Source organism: Camponotus vicinus, unplaced genomic scaffold (genome assembly GCF_025532165.1).
Source record: "Camponotus vicinus isolate PSW18456_S1 unplaced genomic scaffold, iyCamVici1.0 SCAF_1, whole genome shotgun sequence".
Taxonomy (NCBI): Eukaryota; Metazoa; Arthropoda; class Insecta; order Hymenoptera; family Formicidae; genus Camponotus; species Camponotus vicinus.
In genome coordinates, this window is record NW_028141945.1 from 38,832,660 (window position 1) to 38,859,890 (window position 27,231).

At 34.5% G+C, this 27,231-nt stretch overlaps 2 protein-coding genes across 6 annotated transcripts; one reads left to right on the top strand and one right to left on the bottom strand.

The window, feature by feature from the left end:
• Window positions 1–43: 43 nt before the first annotated feature.
• On the top strand, window positions 44–21,317 carry LOC145966682 (uncharacterized). 2 transcript variants are annotated; one of them, XM_083090975.1, is made up of 8 exons: window positions 44–281; window positions 694–864; window positions 1,065–1,175; window positions 14,509–14,569; window positions 16,659–16,730; window positions 19,450–19,589; window positions 19,661–19,812; window positions 20,265–21,317. In XM_083090975.1, the coding sequence occupies exons 2-8, from the start codon at window positions 741–743 to the stop codon at window positions 20,334–20,336; spliced, it is 732 nt and encodes a 243-aa protein (XP_082947101.1). In that variant the 5' UTR covers window positions 44–281; window positions 694–740; the 3' UTR covers window positions 20,337–21,317. The 2 variants fall into 2 exon arrangements, with proteins under 2 accessions (XP_082947101.1, XP_082947093.1); XM_083090967.1 differs by lacking the exon at window positions 1,065–1,175 and having other exon boundaries at window positions 51–281; window positions 20,265–21,311.
• Qm (geranylgeranyl pyrophosphate synthase quemao) lies at window positions 20,819–27,146 on the bottom strand. Of its 4 annotated transcripts, XR_014437107.1 has the most exons (9): window positions 26,661–27,146; window positions 26,441–26,530; window positions 26,174–26,328; window positions 24,387–24,531; window positions 23,629–23,749; window positions 22,772–22,911; window positions 22,587–22,689; window positions 22,373–22,508; window positions 22,126–22,265 (listed from the first exon to the last, which is right to left on the bottom strand). XR_014437107.1 is itself a non-coding variant. In XM_083090889.1 (8 exons), exons 1-8 carry the CDS (start codon window positions 26,703–26,705, stop codon window positions 22,011–22,013), a joined length of 1,050 nt encoding a protein of 349 aa, XP_082947015.1. In that variant the 5' UTR covers window positions 26,706–27,146; the 3' UTR covers window positions 20,819–22,010. The 4 variants fall into 4 exon arrangements, 3 of the variants coding, with proteins under 3 accessions (XP_082947015.1, XP_082947024.1, XP_082947032.1); XM_083090889.1 differs by lacking the exon at window positions 22,373–22,508 and having other exon boundaries at window positions 20,819–22,265; window positions 22,591–22,689; XM_083090898.1 differs by lacking the exon at window positions 22,373–22,508 and having other exon boundaries at window positions 20,819–22,243; window positions 26,661–27,144.
• Between the last annotated feature and the right edge of the window lie 85 nt (window positions 27,147–27,231).

Here is a 27,231-nt window from a genome sequence, read left to right on the forward strand (position 1 = left end):
ATACATATGTGCATTTATATAAGGGATAAAATAGTAAAAATGACATGGAAAGGCGGAAAATGCGTAAATCTTCATTAAATTGATATGTTGTGTATTAATTAACAATATTGTCTATTCTCTCGAGGAACACGTGGCAAGGGAACTGACAGAAAATTCAAACGAGAGTGACATTTGCGCATGTTCGATGTTTTGGCGCCGCGGCGACATTTCCCGCGACGTGCTTGCAGTTTCGCGTGAGCTTGCAATGGTGGAGGACGCTTTGGCGACCGGTGACAATTTCGGTGAGTTGAAATGGAAATAAAAATCAGATGTGATATAAAAGTAGCACAATATCACGACAAATTTTCCAATCTAAACGAATATTGCGAAACTGCAGCGAGAAAGTTCATTCTTTGTATGGAAAGAGTGATGATAATGTTATATACATTTATTATAGACTAAAAAGATTTACTGTCCCTTCAAATAGAAAACTTTTAAATCAATTTGCCTTTATGGTCTCTTTTGAATATAAATGCATATTCTGTATTTTTTATACACATGATTATATAATATATAATCGTAATAGGGAATATGCAAGATATTAATAACTTCTCTTGTATAAAGATTTTTTCCGATGCACGTTCGCAAAGTTGTATGTAAAGGTTAAAAGACATTGTTAAAATAATTACAAGTGATATATACATGTTTTCACAGAGGATCTTTGTTGAAAGGCGTATCAACGTGCAGATTTATCGCATCTCATGATAATTCAAACTAAGGATCTCGCTAAGGACACCGACGGTGATATGTCTACCTACGAAAGGTCGAGCGACACGCATCATCTAACGACGATGACAAGGATCGTCGGGGTGTGCACTGCTGTTGGTGAGTCGATAATTTATGTTATCAAATTATTATATCATCGCGGGAGAAAGATATATTATTAAATTATGTAGAAAAGAGGATTTAAGAAAAATTTTAGTCAGAAAGAAGAGAAAGAAAGCCAAGCGCGAGGAGGGATGACGATATAGTAATGTTGTAAGAATATAAAAAAAAAAGATTTTATTTTCTTTCATTTCTGTCAGGAATTTTATCTCGAAGACCGCGGCGGGATAGAAATGATCCTTCTGTTTTTACTTTGAACGAGGAGGAGATGAAGCGCGAGAAACACTCCGCTTTTCATTACCGCATGAAAGGTAATGAAAACAGCTTACCCCTGTCTATCTGCAAGACTCTTTACATCTGCTTAATATTAATGGATCGTTATAATGCAACAGAAGGCAGTAGCTTGATTCTTTGAACGACACCCCTCGCGGTTTGCTTATTGATGTTTAAATAACCATCATCATTGATGGCTCTCGAATATTATTTCTCTTATGTTGGAACTGCAAAAATTTTAGTGCGCGTAGAGAGCAGTTTTTTTTCTCAAACAGTATTTTAAGTATATACTTTCATATAGTATTATATATACTGTCACTTTAGAAGTTTAATTTTAAATTATTACTTTCGACAGATTCGTTTGAAATAATAATGACAAAAAAGAAATATATAATTATATTTAAATAATATTAATAGGAATATTAATATTTTATAATAATGTTAACGAATTATTAATAATATTAATAATTATTTATTGTATATATATTGCTTGTTAATCTAAAAGAAATCTAAGCTTTTCATAAATAACTGTTTTATAAAAATTCGCACTTTACAAAAAAATGCTACATTTTTTTTATATAAAAAATGTTTAAATTCAAAGAATCTATAACAGTCATATATATGTATTAAATTAATCTATGTGAAATATGTAAAAAGATTAAATTTAAATAAATCAATACATCTAATAAAAAATAAATATATAATAATTAAATAAAATAACACTCTAAAGAAAAAGGGAGAGAGAGAGAGAGAGAGTGCATCTAATGGATTCTCACGCTTATAATCGTCGCGCTGTCAAGTTTATCTACCGATGACACGTATTTTCTTTGCTTCTGATGTCATCCTATTCTTCTCCCACGCCATGACAAACAATAACGAAAAATACCCTCGGCAGATCCGATAGAGTTCCCGATGGGATCCATTATCCCCGAATGAATGGCGGTAGTCCTTTTTTTTCTTTTTTTTGCGAGAGCGTCGCGTCGACGTTATCGAAACGGGTGGATGTCGCGACGTTGTTGCTGACTCATCCGAAATGGTTACGGGATTAATTGCCCGCGACAATCGCGCTTTGGTCGCTCCTTAATTGATAACACTCGGTGCGCTCTCCGCCCCGTTTGCAATTAGTCCGCGCGATCGGTCGAACGAGGAATCGGCGGATCACGTCCGGACCGCGGCGATATCTCGATCTTGTAACAGTCCATTGACGTTTAATCAACGTGCGCAGTTTCCAGTGCCAAATGGCCGCGAGAGTTAGCGAATCGTTACCGGAATTCCGCAGCGCGGCTGCAAAATATACATATACAGAGGGTGTATTCCATGTTTTTATTCCATGTTTTTCTGTTTCATGTATTCCATGTTTTTATTCTTTTTTTTTTTGAGAGGGATAGTTGACGAATTTTCCCCTACCAACTCGTTCCCTTTTTTTCGCGATACCTCTGTGATCGCGTCGTAAATATTGTGTCGCGCGAGCATAACTCTGTCTCGCAGTTTGACGATTTGTTATTCATCCAACAAAAGTCGGCGACTCGGTTGAAAGCATAGAGCTCGGAGTTTTTAATTGGTCCACGCGAGGATGAAACGAAATATTTTACTGCGAGTGTCGCAAACAAAAGCGAATGACAACAAAGCGCGAGAACTATTCTAGACACGTAGGAATCGTGTTCGCGCGAATTAACGTAACGAGATATAATATTCTCCTGTGACAAATTCACCGCTCGATGGGATTGCGTATCTTTTTTTTTTTCATATTGCGTAATAATGACGCACGCGCGACTTGTTTCCCGACGTTTTATCGATTGTCAGTTTAAATTTTGTTGACGATTCGCGGTGCAGTAGTTAACAATTGCATGCGCGACCAGTAATTTATAAATAATATTATAACGTCGGGGGGAGAGAGAGGAAGAGGGGGAGAGCGAGGAGACAAATTTACTGGTCATTACGTTTGGTCGACCGCGTAATAATCCGTGGGCCATCGGCGCTCTTCGCTGGAAAATGGAAATATCGATGAAATAAATAAAGAGCGGCGCATGTGAGGTGCGAAACGGGCAGTGCAGCTGCAGTTGCAGCGCGACCGCAAACAGCATAAAACTGCTGACGGCTTCAAACAAACCGACCGTTATTTATGCCGTCTGCACGCGCTCGCCGAGGCTCTCCCGCATTTGCAATACCAACTTTTTCACTTAATCCGGAAGAGAGAAACACAAAAAAAAGGAATATTGCTGCTGATAACGACGCGTTAGCCCGAAAGCGCGAATTGACGCGTAAATCTTTTACGGAGATGTATCACTCTTTCATCGCGCGCTGAGCATTAGGATCGAGAAAAAACTCACATCGTTAGTCTGTCAAGGAATTCAAAATTGAAAAGGAATCTCAAAAGGAAGATCTGAAAGATATAATTTTATATGTGCCTCTCCCTTTCTCCCTCTCTATAAATGTATATTTTAGATGGGATCTTCTTGAATCATACGCGAATAAAATTACGAAAGGCAATTTTGATCAATTAAAAAATTTACAAAATTCCCAAAATAGTTAGTTTATCAAGAAATTCAAAATTGAAAAGGAATCTGAAAAGGCAGATCTGAAAGATAGAATTTTATATGTGCCTCTCCCTTTCTCCCTCTCTACAAATGTATATTTTAGATGGGATCTTCTTGAATCATACGCGAATAAAATTACGAAAGGCAATTTTGATCAATTAAAAAATTTACAGAATTCCCAAAATAGTTAGTTTATCAAGAAATTCAAAATTGAAAAGGAATCTGAAAAGGAAGATCTGAAAGATAGAATTTTATATGTGCCTCTCCCTTTCTCCCTCTCTATAAATGTATATTTTAGATGGGATCTTCTTGAATCATACGCGAACAAAATTACGAAAGGCAATTTCGATCAATTAAAAAATTTACAGAATTCCCAAAATAGAGTGGCACACGCAAAGATATAAATATCGGGCTATTTACGTACGGCTAGGTATCGGCATTTCGTTATCTTGGCCGGGCGACAGTGCGGAAAAGCCGCAGTCGGTTGAGGTTTTTCGCTCCCGCGTTTTTCCGCGCCCTTGTAACTGGAAAACAAGTCCCCGGGCCATCCTGTTCTCCCTCATCCCCCTGTTCCTCGCTTCCTTGCACTTGCACCCTCGTTTTAGACGGTGCTGTCGATAAAACACCGTTGATTTACTGTCGCGGTATGTCGAAGACTTATCACGAAATTGCGCGGATAGCGAGAAAAGAAACGTCGATACGCGGAAATATCTCTCAATATATATATATATATATATATATATATATATATATATATATATATAAACATCGTTATTATATTGTAGATCATAAAATTGACTCGTCTGTAAAATCTCCGAAGTAATCGCTTTCGCGCAGAATCTTCCTAAAGCACGCGTTAATTAAGACGCGGATAAATCTCCTCTTGGGCAGAAAAGGCGATCGATTCAATGGAATTTATAGAATTTCGAGAACAGTACGAAGATATAAATATAAATATAAAAAGCGAGATAAGCTTTCTCGATGATCAGAATTTTCGTGAAATCGATCGCGTAATTTCTGCTTTTAGTTCTCGTGAAGATATATTATGTGCTTGATGTAGATAGTAAACTCTTAGAGCGATGCTCCGGAGAACCATGTGACATATCACGAACCTAAATCGTCGTTGTCGAAGATAGAAATCGCGATAGAGTCGAATATAGCGGTTCGCGACTTTGGGCGAATGAGGAGAAACGCATTCTGTCAGCGTCGTTGGCGATTCCCGTTCAACTCGACCCAAGGGGGCTGAACTTTCGATTGCCGTAACTCGGTAACAAGGATAAACTGGGTATTTTGAGCACGTGAAGCTCCACGAACAGCTTACGAACTTTGCACGCGTCCTTGTTAGATACATATCGCTCGAGTATCGTCGGCGGAGTTTCTCGACGGGAGTTATTGCGATCCTGTTCTTCCCATCGTTACCGAAAGAAGAGTTTTCCGCGCAAAGTCGTTTCTCACTTTGGAAAAATTTTTTGGAATTGGACCCATTTTTTTAGGTCTAAATTACGCGGTCACGTGCTCTCTCCAGATGTGAAGTTTCAAGATTAATGAGACGCGAAAAGAAAGAGAACGAAAAAGGAAGAGAAATATTCGCTAACTGGGGCAAGGGTTGCTTCTCTATCTGCAACTCGACGACCTCGATTAGATGAGCCTCGCGCGATCTCGCATTCGTGTATTTTAATTAGTTTTGGGAGTCTGCGGGCATCGTGTCGAAATCGTTGCCGCAGCATCCTGAAATTATAAACTGCAATCAGATTAACCCCGACATTCTAGCTGACTTGTTTACAACATAAACATCGCACCCTTCTCTTTCGCGTTCACGGCACGTTGTTCATACATGACGATAGTTGATATGATTTATGATTTTATATATATATATATACTCTTGGATAAAATCAACGTATAATTTTTTTTCACTTTTTCTTTAAAAGCTGATATTTAAATTTTAACGAAAAATTTTAAAGAGAAAGTGAAAAAAAAATTGACAATATTTTTAAAATTTAATACGTTGAATTGTTGAAAAAAAAACATTTAATAACAATATGGATATTTATCGGGACATTTAGTGAATATTGTTTGATGAATGTGAAATAAATAATTGTACTCAATATCCGTCGACTCGTGTGTATGTCGGAAGGATTTTTAAAATTTCCATTTCGCGTCTCGCAAACAAACGCTTATCGGTAGATATAATTATAAATAAAACAAATCAGTTAAATGAGGATATGTATTTCAAGAATAATACACAAGTTTAAAATACGTATTGTTAAGCGCGATTAATTTTAATTGAATTGCGACGAGACATATAAACTTGTCGAATATAGACAAACGCGGATTTCGGTTGGATTTGGAAAAGGGGGCTTGTAAGCGTAGAAGGACGGAAACGTAAAATTAGGCAATTAGGCAATCGACGATAATTTATAGTCCCGCGCGCGTATCGTGCCAGTGCACTTGCCATTCGTATCGAGGCGTAAATCACCGCTAATTTGTGCACGAACCGCGATTATCCGCCATCGAGAATCAGTCCCGATACAAATTGCATCTTTCATTGTTGACCATTGGAATGCATTTCCCCATTATGCATTCGCGATACATGCATTCGCTCTTAAAAAAAAATGAGTTAAACTTTAGCCACGAAATTCAAGGCAACACCTTCATGAGAAATGTTATATAAATGTTCCTTTACATATATTTATATGAATCATTGCACTGATCAATTGATCTATGTATTAGCTGTGACGTTTCTCTGCTTTCTTTCTCACTCTCTCCCATTTTACGAAACCTGTATAAACCGACAGTTTCGAAGCGGCGTAAATCCAAGAAGCGGGCGGAATAATATTCCGAAACTTTGCCGAAAAGTAGCATATGTGACAGTGCGAATGCAAATATGAACGCGTGGATTTAACGGCGAAGCGCGTTCCGCAAAAATGGCGTTAACGCGAATTTACTGCAGTTGAAACATTTCATCCTCGTAATCTTTCAGACGCGGCGAGATATTTTAAGCGATATGTAGAAGCAATGCTGAAAGAGCTCGATTCTTCTCCGCGCGATAAGAAATTCATGGTAGCTATACTTTATGCACGGCAGTGATTCATTAATTCTGGGATTGCGATGGGAAGCGAAAATCTCATTAAAATCTTCCGGTGACCGGATATTTTCTTATTCTCCCATCCAAATTCGATTTTAACTGTATCTTAAATTATTTTTACATGCGCGGAAATTAAAGCGAGAATAAAATATTAATATTTTTGCCAGATTTGTAGAATATTATTGAATTCCTCTTGTCAATTCAAGATAATTTGGAGATGTAATAATAATGATAATTTATTTTAATTAGCAATTAACTTACTTTCACTGACAGTTACATGTGAGTAGCGCAAACGACGAAAATATGATAAGATATACAATGCTCTAAACAATTTTATATCGACATATAAACTTGAATTACAAATTTACTTCTAATATTAATAAAAAGAAAAATAATATTATGTAAAAAATATTTTTATGTATAATTTAAAATAGATTTTATACTTTATAGAACAGAAATTTACTTTTAATTGTTTTTTATTATTAAATTCAATTCTAATTATTTTTAAATTTAATTATATTTATAATTACTATCAAGAAGAATATTTAATATTGAAAATGTAAAAATTACAATATAAACAACCGACATTCTTTTCAATTTTGGTCAATGAAAGTTGGCTAAATTCAAGGATACACTTCCATCTCAACTTTCATATTCTCGCAATCATACCCTGGTTTTTCCACTGAAATCCCTTTTCCTTTTCATTCATCACGCGTTATTCGTTCTCGCGCATATAACGTCTGGAAACGTGTTATTCAATATTGTCCTCAGTTTTTTCGCAAAATGGTTTCAACTAATCACTTCTGTTTTCTCTTGATCTCTTTTTCTTTAAACAATACGAATAATGTATTTGTTTTAAGATTAATTAATTGCATACGCTGTTTCATGCATGAAACTCATATCACTGCCTCTTGAAAAAACACTTTTAGAAATAATTAAAATCTCTCATATTTTCTTTGAAACGCGACAAAATAACATCGCGCAAGAAAAGCAAGATCGAAAATATAGAGGAGAACTGTATGGATTGTTTTATAAATAGTTGAAATTAATTGATATCTCGCTCGATCTCCATCTAGATTATATATCTTTCTCGCGAATATTTCAAATTTTAGGTCAAAGTGCAATAAAAGCAAAACTCTCTCGATGACTACGGTAGCGCGCTGCATTTCTCGATGAAATTCGCGGTTTCGAGGTTTTGGGAAGTTGGTTATGAAAGTTTTCGTGGCTAAATGCGGAAAATTTGCGTATGCATTTCACCAGCAACATGCACAGTCCGTACTTATGGAGTACATGTGTGTGTGTTTTCTCATTTTTTTTCAAAACATTCCTTATTTTATATTTCATGCAACCTCGAGTGCATCAATAGCTTTGTAATTAGAAAAAAAAAATTAAGTTTTTTCAGCTTGAAAAATTTCTCGATAATTTGATATACGCAAAAAAGTGCAGTCGAGCCCTTACTTATTTGTATATAAATTTTGCATATCGTGACTTTTTATTCTACTGTTTTGTTTGGATTTTCTTACTTCGTGTTTGCATCTATCTAGCGTGGAGCTTCTGGCGTAAAGAGATAATGCCTTCTTAGGTATATTCACTGCCTTTAGGATCTTCCGTAGGTGGTGCAACCGCTGTAAACCATGTGGAAATTCGCGCGCGCAGCTGCGAAGTTTGCCTGGCTTGACATACTGTGAATCATAAGTTTATATCCGCGGGGACTCATTGCGGTAAAGTTTAAGGCCGTGTCGGGACGGAGAAGAGCAGTTGGCTCCGGCTTCATCCCTTGTTCCAACATGAGATACGCGTTTGCACATAAAGGTCGTCGATAATAAGACTATTCTCTCGATACGAGATTTGCCTTTCTTTCACAACACGAAATTTCGTCCGTTGCAATTTTAAAGCGAAACACAAATAGCCAAGGAATACACGATCTACGTATCTTCTCATTTACCATAATTCAAGATCGAAAAAAATCATTTAATTTAAGAGACTACTTATTCAGGCATTTTGATTTCACATATTTATGGAAAGCCGTTTTATTCGTGGAGGATCTTTAAATAAAAAAAATTATCAAAATCATTTTTACACGTTAATTCCATTTACGAATGTTGAGGGCAATTTTAATTTACTAATAAAAATATAAAGTGTTTTGCTAATAAAAATATAAAATATTTATAGATATGGTTATTTATTTTGGAATATTTATATTTATAATTTGTCATTAAATTGAAATATTATATTTTAATTAAATAGGACGTATGTTCCAACCGTGTGTTTTTAATTTTAATACAGAAAAAAATTTATATTTATTTTTAAGACAACATTAATTTATTAAATTTATTAATTCAATAAAATAAGGAAATTCGGGAGAGACTGTGATAATAGGAAGGCTAGCATTTTATATTCTCATGTCCCTACATATCCTGGAACTCGTTTCTTTCGAAAAAATACTGCGAGATAAAAAATATGGCAAGCATCGAAATGCTCGATGTAAAAATATTTTTATTAGATTGTATAAAAATATCTTTATTGCGTCATATGAAAAAGCACCCAACAAGAATGATCAAGGCGCGATAAAAAATATGAGAAACCATGTACGAGAAATATCAGAATTTCGATCATTCAATCAAAGCAATCTTTCAATGCTTGATATTCTAGATATTTATCATATCCAGTTGATTAAACTGAAAATGGAAATTAAAAAAAAGCGAAGTTTACTTAAGAAAAATTACGAAACGCCGGTCGGTTTGCTTTCGTGTGTTATAGCGAAAGTTTCGCCGAGCCAAAAATTTTCTCGGCACTTTGGGAATTAACTACCAGTCGCTCTCTTCAATTTTAATTTCTGTGAGAGCCACATTTGCGCGCGCGTGCGCGCATACATATACACACACACGTGCCATCCTGGTTTTCCACATTTTCCTTTTTCCTTCATTACGCATGGTCCGTGCGAGGCTGTTGTGAACATATGCGAAATTCGCCATAGTTGACGACTCGTAGATGCGCCGCATTTTCCGCGATACATTCCGTATGCGGTGAAGAAAAATTGCGCGACATAGTTATTGACAGTTTCGACACTCTTTAACATCATTTCCTTAGATTCAACTCTGTAAATAAATTTATAACGTACAAAGTAAAATGTGTATTGGGAAAGAGATTGAGGTACTTCTCAACCATAGATTTTCTCGTCGACCATCTCCGAAGATATCGCAAGCACGCGATATATTTTCCAAGGGGATCTTAGGTAAGGTCGGATCCTTTCTGAGCGAGGCGCATCCATCATTTCGCCAAAGTTGTTCACCCGATTTTCTCCCACGCTTTCTTTCTGCTCGTCTGCTTTATCGCGACCTCGAGGCGACGACGAGGATCGCCGTCCCTCTCGCTCGCGAGAAAGTTTTGATGCTGCTCGTCACGGCATCGCGGGACAAATCGAATCGTCGCGATGGAAAACTCGACGAAACTCAATTTCCATCCGCGCGCTCCGTCGCCGGAAACGCGATGCCGCGTTCGTTCGACGCATCCGCCGATTTCTCTCGACGATGACAGGAGCGAGAGAGGATTCCCTTCGATTGCCGCGGATTAAATTAATTCTCGCTGAATTTTCTACGTCAAAAGAAGCTTATATATATCTGCGCGCTAGCGATTTTACAGCGTCGTCACTTTAGAGAGGAGAGGAAGCGTCAACCGTCCATCAACGTTCCATCTTAATTTTCTTTTTAAATTTATCAATCAAACTATAAATTGAAAAAAGTTGTAATTAATTGAAATCAACTACGAGTGAGATTTCCTTGCAATTAATTAATTAAAAATGAGAACAGAAAATTTCGCGATTCTATTTTAAATCCTATTTCGGATCCAATTCGCGTAGAGGTGATTTCCAACTCAAAGACACTAGAAACACCAGTGTTGTTCCCGAACACATCCCTCGTATAAAGTGATATTGGTCGTCCAAGAGAGCGGCACTTTCCGAAGCTAATTGGTCTAATTATATATTCGAGAGTGGTCCATCTTAATTATCGCGCTCTTTCGTCCTTTCAGGAAGGACACCCTTGACGACACGAATAGTGTCCGCGGCTAATTGCGTCGTGCTTCTAATTGAATCCGAGACCGGAAATTTAAATTACTCCGCTCATAGAAAATTTGCTCGATGAACAAAGCGAGACTACGACGAAAGGAAAAAAGGGAGGAGAAATGCGAACAAGAGATAAAAAAGAAATACATATATCGAGGAAGCTACGCGATCGCATGAGATAGAATCCGATCGCTCCAATCTGTCTTCGTTCCCTCGACAGAGGAAGAGATTAAGAGAGAAAAGGCAACCTATTGGCCACTATTCATCCTTAGGCAGGTTTTCACGAAAGCGTTATTTCCTTCTCTCGCCCTTTCTCCTGCATCTTCCACCTCGCAGCCATCTCTCGCAACGTTTCTCACCCTTTTAATACAGCGTCACTTTGTCATCTCCGCGTATAATTTTCTTCAGTGTTATGCTTCCGCTCGCATAGTGTAGTTAAATCAACGTTGGTGAGATGTCAACTTTACATCAACAATTTTCTTGCGAGATTAAGTGGTTATTGATTTTTTAATCGAATTAGTCATCGTAGCAACGCTCAACGTAATACGACCTGCTCGTATATGAGAAAATATTCTCTATGTAAATGTAAAGATCTAATTTTCGAGAAAATGAGTCAGATGGCGACCTTTTTTTGTTAGTGGAAGGATAATGGATATCGACCAATGAACATCTTAGAGGACAATAAAGTCCTGGAAATTTCATTCGAGACGCGAACCAACACAATTGTAGGCGACCGACTCATGTTCTGCCAGTCGCAGAACATTCATCCGACGACGTCTCGTGTTGGTGAACATGGTCGAGAACTCGCGTCCGCCAACCTTGCGAGCTTCCGAACGATCCTCGACGAATGGTCTTGCAATATGGACGCGGATAATATTTTTTCGAGACTTTATATATATTCGAAAAATCATTCTAGACAGAAATTAAAGCGGAAATCGCAGATTGAATATAGAAATTACATAAAGTACAAAACTTGATTAAACATAAATTATATTATGCTTTTATTTCTGCTCATTCTTTTTCTACCTTTATTTTCTGCGGAAGTGAGAATTATTCTGTTATAGCGAATTTTATCCCTTCTGATATAGGTGCCAACTCGTAAATATATAAAATAAAAACATATCGCGGGAGAGTTGGATAAGAAGCGTAAAATTTTCCGCAAGTATTTTCTTCTCAGTCGAAAAGATCCCAGATGCATGCGTCGTCCTGGCTGGATTTTCCTTTTATTAAACTTCACATGACTTCGTCCTCTGAATAATACATCGCGCTCGCGTTTCCCCAAATTCGTCGTTGGATTCGTAAATACGCGCGCGCAGATATATACACACACATACACGCGCACATTTCCCATTGTCAAGTTTCTTGTGAAATGAAACTGTAAGCTGTGGTTACGTTGTTTGCAAATCGATAATTGGAAAATTTCGTTTTCTAGAGTTTACAATCCAAAATGCGATTCGATGCAAAAGTCATCATGTGAAATTGAATGAGTATACTATACTTTACATCGAGTATAAAAGTTTGATTGCAATGAATTCACAATGAATTAATTAATACGATCGACAGCTTTTTAATAGTAATTAATTTTAATTTACTAAATTTGTCGAAAATTATTGGATTTACCTGTTAAATAATTATTCCCTCGATTGTTGCAATTATCATATGAGAAACGCGTCATTAAAATTGAATGGTGATTTTCTTCAAATGTTCTTATTGTTAATTGCACTTGCAACATGATAGCATAAATGAAAGTTCTCTAATGGCCGGTGTAATTATTTCCTCGTGTGTTAGTTATTTCATTTTACAGAAACCCTTTGATCGATTCCGCTCTGCAATTAGAACCTTTCATGGACTGGTCTTTGATATTCTTCTCTTCGATTTTCTCAGAAATTACTTCTGGTCCAACTTAAATTGTATTCCACGCGTATCTGAAAATTCCACGTTGACAATAGAGCTTCAGCCGAGCGTGGCGATAAAACTTGTACGCGAGAGAAACCGATCTTTTTTTCAACTTCAATTTAATCTTTTTTTTTCATTTCAGTTTTTTATAGAATTGATCGAAATCGCGTTTCAGCTGTCAAGGATTGAATTTTTGAAAAATTTCGAAGCGTTAAGTCGCATCTCGTCACAGCGGTGGATTGATAGAGCACCATTTCCAGACAGATCGGAGCACTTGCAGTTATCATCGTCACACATTCGTTTGTGTTTGACGGTTTAAACGTTATAATGATCATACTGTATATCTCTCCGTCACAATAAATTTAAATTATTAAATCAAAAAAACAGTTTTCTTCACTTGAAAATTATCTTTTTTTTTTCTAAAAAAATTATTTTTAGGAGATGTGTATCTCTCTATTTCTCGTTAAAAAATTTAGCAACGCGTTTCATTCACAACAATGTGCTCGAAGCTGAGTTTCGATGAAGCATCACCTGACATGTACGTGCATTCTCCTGAGGGCAATTACATTGATTCGAGATGATCGGCTTTGTCCTCTTGTCTATAGTAGGCGTTCAAATTGAACCACTGCTTCGCGAGAAAAAAATCCCGTTCGAACCTACTATATTGATTTCCTGTCAAGCGGGAATATAGTCGATCCATTGTGCACATGATACTTGCATAGAACACGTATGTACTCTCTCCGACATATACAATAGAATAATTTTATACCACGATTGCGCGAATTAATACGGGATCTCTCTCGATCGAAGAATCGCCATGTAACGTTTTCATAAAGTCCTTTTAAAAATATACGTTTGTCTTTCGATGCTGCTGATATTTTTCGATATAATAATTTTCAATATTATAATCTTTATTTTTTGTTAAGCTGAAGATCTCTCGATAAAATATACTCACAAATTTTCGACAAGATGCAAGGGACATCTTTAGAATCTTTTTCCTTTCACATTTTCAAAATCGCGGATCGTCGTTTCTTTTTCCAACATTCATTATCGCAACGAATTAGATATAACAAACGCAAAAGATTCCGACTCGCACGTCCGTCCCACACGTTTGGAATGCATGGGCGGATTTCAGAAGCGGTAATTAATGCACCGGCATGCATACGGAAGCACACGGAGAGGAGAATTTATGCTGCGAAGTATCCTGCGGGAATATCGGTGTATCCCTCTACAGAGAAGATGGATAGATATATAAAATGTTTCGAAAGAAAGAAGGAGAGAGAGAGAGAGAGAGAGAAATATTTAACAAAAATTTAAATATGTATCAAATTTATAATATTAAATTGAGATTAAAAGTTAAATTTCTATCAAACGCGTGCGATGATAATTAATTCGCGACTCAAGAGACTCGAATAAAATTAATCAAAAATAATTTAATACGATATTAATATAAATCCAATATTTAAGATGTGTAATGTTAGAAAAATGCAATGCGATCAAAAATTCGATAAAAAATTATTTGATAAGGATAAAAAAAGAAATATATTATCGCATATCGTATATATTTGAAACTCGCTCGATTTATCGTAGTTGAAATATTTCACGACGATTCGTATGCGAGAGTTGCACCCGCGGTTATAAATTACGCGAATCTCGTTCGGCGTAAAATACGATCGAGGAGATCGATGCCTGCGAAATACATATCGTGTATAGCGGGGTGGGCGAGATGGGATTCATCAGACGCGGGACCGGAGATGCAATCTTTTTGATCCTCTTTCTTTCTGTTGCAGTTGTGTGCGGCGTCGGCGCGGATGTGGCGTACCATCGACATGTCATGGGGCTTTACGTTACGTGAGGATAATTCAACATGCGTATACCGTAATTCAATTCACGCATTATCAGCCTCCCGCGCGCACGTTATCGCGATTTCCGCGTCGACATACATATTGAAGATTCGCGAGAAGAAGAAACTAAACGGGTGAATCGAGGGATGGTATCGATGGAAGTAAATGTCATCTCGCGAAATCGAGCACTCGCTTCTTCGAATAATCGAATCCTTCGAAATATACGAAGGAGTAATTTAATTTTGCAAACGAGATTTCCGTCTATTCCTTTCAATTCACTTTGTTTCGCGCAGGGCGATTACTATTTGTCCATCTGTCAGAAACAAGCGACAACATTTACCGTAGTACGTTCAATGACTGTATGCGCCCAACAATATTGTAAGCGACTGAGTTCTTTTAGAGAACTAAAATTATTTATATTACTACGTTAGTATTTTATTATTTTTATTTAATTATTTTATTTAATTTCTTCTCATGCGTCTTATTATCTTAATAATAATAATAATAATAATAATAATAATAATAATAATAATAATTGTAGATATTCGTAATAAGAGATACTCGTACATGTAAGTTATTTATGTAAACAGAGCGGAGTAGCACATATCTCGCTTTTAAGGGCTAAACATGAGATTCTAATTTATCCACGGCATATCCTGTAGCTCCATTGTTCCTGGCCTTTTATGCTTCGCATACTCTCAGCTGTGTGCTTTAATTACGATTCCTGGATGAGATCCACTTTGTCGAGTACCAGTAGTATGATAATTAAGCACGATGAACGACGGTGAAAATCTTTACGACCGTTCTTACTTATCAGGCAATTCATGCGATTCGATCCATCCTCGAGAGATCTAATTTAGGGCCAATTAGATTATCAGGAATGGAAGCGCAATGTTGGAATGAGATTATCTTTAAGGCAAGGTATTTACTCGGTCACGGGAAAAAAAAGTGAGCAAGTCGAAAGTCTTTCCTTATTTAACGATAAATTAAACGTAATAATCTTTCGAACAAACTTGATTTTGTACGTTAATATACATATACATGCATTAGAGTATATTTATATAACTTTTTTTTTATTTACTTGATGAAATTTAAGATTTTTTGCTCATTTGAAAAATCTACTAAAGCTTTAGATAATTTACATTCATGAAGAATCTGTAGAGAACAGAATTATATACAAGTGTTTTCTATATAATCTATAAATAATAAAATTATATACGATATATAATTTTATTATTTATAGATTATATAGGAAACACTTGTAGAAAAATATGATATAAGATTCTAATTGAAACTCTATTTTAAACTCTGTCACAGGTTATACATTGTCTAAATTTGTTTTGCATCGCATACAATTATATTTCAATTTTTTAATTCATGACGATATTTTTGCAATATCCTCGCGTATTAAAACGCAAACGTCTGATAAATTCCTCTAATAAATTCCGCGTTCGACGTAGAAAGAACGATAACTCTTAATTAGATATTCTTTCCGCAGTCGCATTTTTCCACCAGTGTATATATATGTGCAATGAACTCGAGTGCTGCGGCAAAAAGAAATATTTTCGACATTGCTCACTGCAATTTTCTTGCTGGCGTCTCACTCGCTCACTCGCACTTGCGGGAAAAATATCGCGGCGAGTGGGAAAGATTGAGAGAAATGTTTTACATTTTTTACAGGCAGAGCTTCCCTCGCGTTTTACGCAAAGCATTCGGCTCCCTTAAATCATTGATACACTGCGTGGAGTATCGTGATTCTCCCGGGATACAAATCGCCATCCCTCGCCTTACAACCGACACAGTCGAGTCACGTTCTCTCAATTGGCAAACATTGACATGAATTTTTTCATATAACGAAAGTATTATTATTTATATCCTCGTAAATCTGTGTAAAGAGCGAGACCCTCATAGAAACTGTGAGCCCGCTGTATGTTTTTCTTATCCCGATGATTTTCTCTCTCGTGTCTCTTTGAAAAGTTGACGAAGCGAACGCATTATTACGACGTGTTCGATCCCAAGCGCAAAGTTTCGTACCGTACATTCGGTTTCTCTTCAACTTAAAGCTTCTTAATTCAAATATACGTCTTGAATTACAGGGCGGCATCGGGTGTGATCTTCTTTCTCGAAGTAACTTGGGCCATTACGCTGTTTGTGCAGCTCTGCGTCAGGTATGTCTATATAAAGAAACAATCACTTTCCATATAAAAAGATCTTATTTCGTTAAATAAGATCTCTTGTTATGTAGAAAGTTTCTCTTAAAAATCTATCTCTTTTTAAAATTTTTAAATTTATATTTTTATTTATACATCCTTTCATTTCTCTCTCGTTAATTAATACACAAGTTTAAATATTTTTAAAAATATATAATTAATTATACACACACATATATATATGTAATTTATATTTTTAATTATTCAGATGTATTTTGTTATTTTTCTAATTAATAATATAAATTTATTTATGATAAATATAACAAGAGAGATTAATAATTACATTTATAAATTACGTAAATAAATGAAAGATATTTTGATATGTGTTTCTCGAGGTATAACATACGAATGTAACGCAAATATCGAGACATATAACTTTGCAAATTGCCCGAAACTGGTTCGTGTATATTAGAAACGATAAGCTGGATGGGCGCAAGGGGTTAAAAGGACCCTGGGGAACTATCGTCGAGTCCAAACCATCGCGGTAGGATAACGCGGAAAAGAAGCAGCGCAAAGCCAACCGACAATTACCAACCAGGTCGGAAGTTTGCCCTAGTTTTCCCCGCGTTTTCCGACGAGCGGATGAGGAAACGGACCACCGCCAAGCACCTAGATAACGCTTTACGATGCAAAGACCGAAGTCTTTACAAGTAATCTGTCTAAACCAGATAAATGTGTCAAACGTCAGCTTCGAGATTCCTCGCATTTCTGAAGTTAATGGAAATCTGTATGAAAAGTATTAATTGAGAATGAAGTTATTGTTTGGATTTGGGTGTGTGTGTTTATCCTTCTGTTTTAACTATTAATTTATTAGAGAAATTTTTTATAAATTAGAAAGATATTTTTTTCAGAGAGATACTTTTTAAACTGAATTACAAGTCTTTGCATCTCCTCGATAATCTCAGTAATTTGATTAAACGTTTTCGATAAATTATATCTTGATTACCGCGTCTGATCAGCTTTCCATCCAAGTTGCTCGTATCGATCAGCGGGACGAAGGCCAATGAGAACGACGTCGCCAGCGTTCCCCGTAACTTGGTACAGCTAGTATGCGCTAGGAGAAAGTAGTAAAAGAACTTCTATGGTTCCTACGGTTTTATCGTGCAACTTAGCTTAGCGATCCATCGAATTGACATTACTCCCCGGCGGAAGTTTATGCCCTCGACGACGACGGTGCCATTAAAACTGCGAGTCGGAGCGATCGATCACCCTACACGAGATCCTCCTACTAGATTGTCTCTGATCAACACGAGGGGGATAATGCGTACGTCGCTTCGTGCGGAAAAACATATTTTCAGATGGAGATATTTTTTTTACACATCCCGCACGAGAATAAAAATTTGTCTATTCAAATCTATTCAGAGAATAATGCAATTAAAAACGTTTCTATAAATTGATCAGGTAAAAAGGTATCGAAAAAGGAATCTCTGAATCATTTTTTTTCATATTTGTATTTATTTTTCTCGATTAATTTTGAAGGAGGAAACTTTTATCTCTGTATCTTCTCACACAAAGTTGTACAAAAAGATAATTTCTTTCGCACTTTCTCCGTTTCGCCGTTATCATAATAGGATTAATCCTCTGCGAACTGTTGATTAGGCGAATTTAGCCTGTCTTGAGTGCTAATATCGGTACGTTTCCAGACGCACGTGATAATTACTGTCTACCTTGGCGGAAATTTCCCTGATAATTTCGAAGCTTTGGCAAGTCGCTTCAGATAATTTCCTTTTCACAATATGCTCACTGCGGATAATTCCATGAAATTACAAATGAAATCGCTATCGCATGTGTAAATGCTAATGTGTACATACATATGTGTATGTAAATAAAAATTAAATTTAGGATTAAAACGCCGACCTGCAAAAATTCGACGCTTTATAAAATGATTAAAACTTTTTGTGAAAAGATCACACAATTAAGAAATTATAATGTAAAACTTGTTGCATATGATATGATATATTAGCTATTACAAATTGAGTTTTTCTTTTGAAGTAAAATCCTTTTTGTACAAAGACAGGTTTTAATTTATTAATCTTGTAATGAATGGTAAAAGTATTCGACGCGAGAAATTGAGTCGAAGAAATCGTCTTGTTTCTTCTTCTTTAAAAAGAAAAGGGAAATTGAATGAAAATTGATGAAGCTATAACAAGGATTAAAGCTGATTGTTCGTCCGCGATTTAATGGAATGTCGTTCTCATAAAAGTTTCGTTTATCGAATTTGAATAAGATAATCCTACTCTCGCGTACGCATCGGAGTTTACGTAAATATTCTTACAATGTTTGCAAGTATTAACTCTTTGAGAAATACATACATTTCATTCGCTTTTTCTTGATGTCAATTATTCATATAATTAACAATTATTGGTAAATAGAATTAAATATAATCTTTAAATCGGTTCAACATTTAACATATAATTATATAACATTTAATATATAATTAAAATAAAATTTTGCGCGAGAATAAAAAAATTGAATTTACAATTTATTTGATTTAAATAAGTAGCATATATGAAATGTGTGGGTATATATTATATTAATTAATTTATAATTTATTTTTTTTAGTACGATACACACATTTTATTTCTTTCTCTCTCTCCCTAAAATGATATTTTTGACTTCGCACAGATAAGAATTTCTTTCTATAAAGAAAAAAGAATTCTGGCATTTCTTTTTTCAGAAATGAAGATTCTCTCTGCTCATGTTGTTGGTCCACTGTTTTGACAACCACACGAGGCTGGCGAAAAGCGTTGCTGTATTTACCATTATCATGCGTCTTGGCATGGCGACCTAATAGACTTTGGCTCTCCTACGTTGCGGGTAAGAGAACGTAGATTTCTCGTTCTATTTCCCTGTATGAATTCTCTGATATATATAGATACGGTTTGCAGCCGGCCTGTTGGCGGTATTGTCCTTGCTGCATATTGCATCGAGTGCATTAGGACGACGAGATTCTTGCCAATCGAACGTCGGAACCGATTCCGTAGGCGAGAGTCTCTTGAACTCCAGGCAGGACAATTACGATCGCTTCGAGGAAGTCCTAGTGAGTATCCTCAAGATTTGCATCGGTTCCTCCTCGTTTCCCCTCCCCTTTATTGAGATCAGAATCTTGTGAGGAATTTATTCATTCCTTGTATTTCATTTTCACAGAGTATAGAAAAAAATCCATAATAAATTTATTATAATTCATTATTTATAAATTCATTTATATTTTAAAAATTTGTCGCCCAGTTTCTTTAAATACAGAGCATTTCGCTGCTCTGTATTTTAAAATTTAATCCTCAATCTATATATAGAGTGGAATATTTTATACATATCATAATCGATATTTTTGTAATTTTTTTTACAATTTTTCTGATTTTAATGTATTGAGATAGACTCGCTTTTTTTGACTCATTTGTATGGAAATTAATTCAGATTCTGCTACAAAATGCGCATTAATATTTATTACAAATTTCTTCTTGCTATTATATCTATCAATCATTGTTTTGCGAGGTAACGGAGGTTCTCGATGACGGCGTATCAGGATCAGGTCGCTGTCCCGGGGATAGCGATGGTGAGATATGACACGAGCGACGGTCCTCCTGGGCTAGCGAATCCGACGAGGACAGCGAGCTTGAACAGAGGACATGTCAAATCGCCACGTTATCTTAGATCTGACAAATCTCTGATCCGATTTGATCCTGTGAAAGCAAATGATTCTGCTCGTGGCAAAGAAACGAACATTAAAGATACGCGAGGCCGTAATAATGCCTTCTAAAGTTATGCAAATTAAATGACCGAAAAGTCATTTTGTGTGCGAGACTTAATCTAAAAAAAAAAGATAAAAGAGGAAAGCATACTGAATTTACTGATTATTAAATCTGGATAAAGGGATCTAAGTACGATAAGTAGTAATGGAAGAGAGGTATATTATATGCGCATAGGTACACGGAGGAATGAAAAAATGCATAAATATTTTTCTTAGATAGATATTTCTTACCCAGACATTACAAAAAAGCCAAAAGACGATCCAAGAGACGTCTAAAGGATAATAAAACGTCTTTAAGCCGTTTTTTAGAAATATATTTTGGTTGGATAGTTTATAGGTGATGATTTTCTATGCATTATGCATTTCAGAACATAACAGGTACAAATATACGTATAATATTATAATTGCATGATATGTACAAAACTATAAAACTTCGATAAGGCGATTATTCAATATGCTACTAAATTATTGTATACACGTTATGCTAATAAATACTTTCTAAAAGTATCTTCCAACTCATGAAATTCATTTATATAAAAGAGAACTACGAGGAAAAAAAAAAATATTTCCATTCTTAATATCACAGATTGAATATATAATCTCTTTCTTGATCTCTTTCACAAAAATTGCTTCGTCTTGTTTACAAGTTTCTATTATAATTTGCAATATATAATACTAATACAATACTAATCCATTATTAATAGTATAATTGGTAATGTGATGATTTTACATGACAAGATTAGTTGAAATAAGAAAAGTTTTTGAAATTGAACATTTTAATGAAGTTCATATTTTAAAAGTAAAAAATTTTTCAAACATGCAATATAAATGTTGGATTTATTATAACTTGGTTATAATAAATCCAACATTTATATTGCTCGGAATACTACATTCCATAGCTCTTAAATTTTACTTAAAAGATTCATTAAAGTCAATAATTTGAAAATCCTAGAAGTAATAAAGCTTTAAAAGCAAAAACAATGTTTGAAAAATTAATGACTTAAAATATGCTTAGCAAAAGAGATATATAATTATATTTATACAACATAGTTTTTAACATAATAAAAATAGGCTACAATTTTTTTTAATATAAAATATTAAATATTAAAATATAAACATTACATATAAAATATACAAATATTAAATTTAATTTCACATGCACAAATCTGTATTATTTTATACTATTTGTAAATAAGCAAGCAAGATATAATTATCATTCTTATTTTCGAATATGTTTTTTACAAGTCATCTTTTTTCTTCAAACACGAAGTTCCTATCAAGAAATTTTATTTTATATTTATTAATTTCTTACTACTACGATTGTTTTGTATATTATTTTTTTTATGTATTCCATATATTATTTTTTTCACACAATCATCCCTTGTTTTCTCTCGCTATTAATAACAGATTACTTTGCGTAACACTGGAAACATGCATTTTTATAGGATAAAGAAACACATAAATTTAATATATATTTTTCTCTCTTAAATTTAAAATGTTCCAGTTAAGAGATCTTTAGGCGCTTCTTTGGTATCCCAATTCTTGAGCTCATCTAGAATTTTTATTAGGAGCGGGTTGCCTCCTAAACGATCAATTTCAACTCTTGCTTTCATGTCCAACTCTTCAAGTACGCCTCTTGTATATTTGAAAGAGCCAAATTTCTCAAGCAATTTAATGCAATGACGTTTCACTTCAATATCTTTTGTTCGTTGTCTCAAAATATCTTTATCAGGCATTAAGGAAACCTATATATAATAAAATTATAAATTATGTTTCTGAAAATTATATATATGTGTGTGTGTTGTGTGTGGGGAGTGCCTCGTTGTGATTGATCACAGCCAATTATATCGACCTGTGCCTAGAGTAACCAGCAACGTTGCGATTGACCAATCAGAGAATTCTATTTTGAATTGGCCAATTGACGACGTGGTCAATCGGGTGTCATCCGTATGTGTGTGTGTATTTAATGTAGGACTGTTTACATTTCTCTAGTAAATGTGTTAATAATGTGTTAATTAAGAAAAATACTTTTTTTCAATAAAAAAATAATATATACTAAAGGATACTTATTATTTGCCTATCATCAGGATTGGTTGTAAGCGCATGAATAATTGGAAAGCTGAATTTTCCTTCAGTCAAGTCCTCACAGTAACTTTTATTTTCGGTATACTATAACGAAAAATTAATTTCAATTTTTTCAATTTACTTAAGTAGGTATAGTGTTATAAATATATTATTTAAATATACTTACTTCGCCGAGGCATAAATTGCAATAATCATCGCGTATTTGAAAGTACAAACCCAAAATGGCTACTAGCGACGATAAGTCTTCTTCGTAAGTTGAGAACAATTTCATTAATCTTACCGCCAAGTTAAAGAGACCACCAGTCTCTGCAAAATTAATTGATAGTTTAATTTTTTCACACACATATATATATATATATATATATATATATATATATATGTATAATTTTTTTAATTTCAAAAAAATACATACAGGGTGTTCGGAAATTCAATCGACAAATTTTCAGAGATTGTCGGGGGCACCATAAGAATCATTTTTTGCAAATGAACCTGGGGTCGCAAACGTGTCATTACATCGCTACGGCATACGGAGTGTTCGAAAGAGTCGGGACCTCGAAATATCACAAAAAAATAGAAGTTTTACAAAAAATTGTTTCAAACAAAACCTGTAGGGTGTCTGAAAAAGGTCTATTTACTGGCGCCATGTGTTTGACCTTGGATAGCGTCGCCAAGGTCACGACAAGGCCACCTTGAATTTTTGAAATAGAACCCTCCACTTTTTATTGCATATTCTTGTAGCCTTTCTCGAGACCTTTTCAAAGCACTAATTTTACCAACTTTAAATAAGCCGTTTTAAATAAGCTCGATAACTTCGAAACAATTTTTTGTAAAACTTCTATTTTTTGTGATATTTCGAGGTCCCGACTCTTTCGAACATTACGTATGCCGTAGCGATGTAATGACACGTTTCCGACCCCAGGTTCATTTGCAAAAAATGATTCTTATGGTGCCCCCGACAATCTCTGAAAATTTGTCGGTTGAATTTCCGAACACCCTATATATACTTTTTTTTTAAACATTTACTTCTTATTGTCATAGTCTTGTAATCTTCCTCACTTGGACAAATGAAATTGTCCCGCCAAAAAATATCCATTCCTTGACCTCTGTGAAGTTCCAACAATTGTTCCATATACACTTGTGTTGCCTGAAAGGAAATTGCAGTTAATGCATTAATGCAACAGAATATTGTCTAATATAATGCAATTATGAAGCTTTTTTTGCAATTTTAATGATACTTAATGACCTGCCTGCTAAAACAGTATATATTAAAATAAAACATGTATTTTGTAACGATAAAACATGTACATATGTTATTTTTCCGTCAAATCCTTGCAATAACTTTAATTTATTCTATACTAACAAAATAAATTTTAATGTTTTCAGTGTATTTATACACTGTTTTTAGTGTGTTTTTTAGTGTGTTTATAGACTAGTGTACTAGTCATCTGTACACTATGGTCCATATTTTGAATCCTCTTTTAAGGATAAAAGTGCCTCTAAAAGTGGCCTATAAGGCTTATAAGCCTTTTAATTGGCTATAAGCCACTTTTAGAGGCACTTTTATCGATAAAAAAGGATTCAGAATATGGACCTATGTGACCAGTGTATTTATACACTTAATGACATAGATATAATCCAAGGATAGCATTTAAGTTTTGCATTTGTTGAAAATATCTGAACATTAAGAGAGAATAAGATCTTATATTTTCAATCTTTTTTTGTAAATATAATGCGACTAAAGTACTTTATCTTTTTTTTGTAAGTATAATGTGATTACTTACTGTAGGATGTTGTAAATTAACAACTCGTTCCAAAGCAATAAACAATATATAATTTGCAGCATTTAGTGAGCTAGCAATTCCATAAACAGAATGAGCGACAGGAATACCTCTTCGCAAAATAGAATTATCTTGAATGTCATCAGTTCTGTAAAAAAAAAAGACAAATTATAATATTAAAAATATATAGAAAATTACATTTTTGATATGTAAATTCAATGTTATACATGTAATATAAAAAAATAAATGTAATATAAAGGGAGCTTTCCAGCAAGCGACACAAGTCGACACAAACATCATTCTATCTTCGTTATTCATTGGAGTTAAAAAAAGACAGAATGATGTTTGTGTTGACTTGTGTCGCTTGCTGGAAAGCTCCCAAAAATAATATAGAAATATATCCTGTAAATTTTTTAAATGGAATATATTTCTATATATGTAGAACATATATTTCTACTTGGATTTATCATATTATTAGATTTATTTATATTATATTATTAGAGAGAGGACTTATTTAAATAATATAATAATTAAATCAAAATTAAATCAAAATTGGCATAAGAGCTACAGCGCGGTAGTTTGGGCGCAGGGATCTTGGAGACAACAGGTTTCCCCGCGCGATGCAGTTTTTTCGCGTCACCCGTGCATCGAGGAGGAGATAAACTTTTCTCCTATTTTATAATTATATGCAAGTTTATTATATGCATAGTTTATTCTTATATTATTAATCGCGCTAAAGAAGGATCATAGACGATCCGAAACATTCGTCATTTAAGTAGTGTTTACATTGGAAATAAACAACAATCAATTAAGAAGGAAGTGTTGTTTCTTCCCCTGCGCTCCAATTATCGCGCTGTGGCTCTTATGCCAATTTTGATTTAATTTTTATTTATTTATTTGAGCCAGATTCCTAATTGTTAATATGATAATTATTTTCTCATTAGAGAGAAGATAATTATTTTCTCATTAATTTGAATAAAATCTAGTAAGTATTTCCTCATTAAGGCTGCGGTCAAGACTGCACTACGAATGCTTTGAAACATCATTCTATCTTTGTTCTATATTCCATGAGAGTAAAGATAGAATGATGTTTTAAAGCATTCGTAGCACAGTCTTGACTGCAGCCTAATTTGAATAAAATCCAGTATTTCTTCATTAATTTGAATAAAATCCAGTTTTATAGCCTGAAAAGTATTACATAATGATAAAAATTGTCTTAATACATTATAAAAAGAATCATATTATAAAAATAATGATTCTTTTTATAATGTATTAAGACAATTTTTACCATTATGTAATATGTAATTATGCTTTAAAACATCATTCTATCTTTATGTAAATGTAATTATGCTTTAAAACATCATTCTATCTTTATTCTCATGGTATATAGAACAAAGATAGAATGATGTTTCAAAGCATTCGTAGTGCAGTCTTGACCGCAGCCTTAATGAGGAAATACTTACTGGATTTTATTCAAATTAATGAGAAAATAATTATCTTCTCTCTAATGAGAAAATAATTATCATATTAATAATTAGGAATCTGGCTCAAATAAATAAATAAAAATTAAATCAAAATTGGCATAAGAGCCACAGCGCGATTGGAGCGCAGGGGAAGAAACAACACTTCCTTCTTAATTGATTGTTGTTTATTTTCTATCCTTGGTAGAAAATTATGCTAAAAAATAAACATAACAATCTAAATATATATATTAAAGAATTAGAAATGTGCGCAATTGGAAAATATGTACAAAACACATAAAAGATGATGATAGTAAGGTATAAACTTACATAATACTCGAGTTGTGAAGCATAGTTACTATTTCCTCGATTGCTTCTATTCTGTCGGGCGATATCTTTAGCCAGTAATTAAAAGCCTGGGCTAATTTTGCCCTTATCTGCTTTCCAGGAACTTGAAGAATGTATCTGATCGGTTCCAACAATTTCTATAAATCATAATTTTTTAAATCTTGGACATCACCAAAATCTCTCTACTCATCACAGACAAAACAAATATTTAAGAAAAAGGGGAGAAAATAAAACAAGAGAAAAACTTACTTCATCTTCTTGTTTGTCACCGTTTAAAGAGTAATAAAATGGGTTGTCATCTGTATTCGTCATGTTTTCAATTCGCAGCGATACCTTTCTCTCTCGAAATCGTAAGAATTTAAAGAGAATAATATTTCGTATATATGTCAATCAATTAAAAGTTAACGCGAAAGATAAATTAACGACACAAATAAATACAAGTACTGGTCAGTATTAGTTGATTACTCACTTGACATTTAACGTTTGTCAGACACACCGGCAATGCCGGGTCCATCGCACCGTACGCGAATATATACACCAACGTCACTGATATAATTGGGAGGAATGCTCCCACTTAGGAATTTTCCACGAACATGAGGAGGAAAGTGTTGAAGTTCAACGTATCGTTTATAACCTATTACCCCTATTACTTATAAATGATCCTTAATCTATCCCTATTATGACTGATGCTTATTTTCATTTTATTTCTCCACTTGTTTATTTGCATGGGAAAAGGCAATCCCTCCTACTAACCTCTCGAAAAACACATGACGAGTAGGAGTGTCATACGAGTAGGAATTTACGCCACATATCACTTCGTGTGCCACACTATCAATAACGATTACAAATTGCTTCTTTTTTTTACAATCCTACTTGTGCTTACGCAATCATTATTTCAACATCATTGGCATGTTATTATATAAAACGTGTCTTGATATGCATATTTTTATTTATAACGAATACAAGTAGTAACAATATGGCGCAGCCAATGAAATCAGTCACTTCGTCCATCATACGTATCGTGTACGAACAGCGAGGAC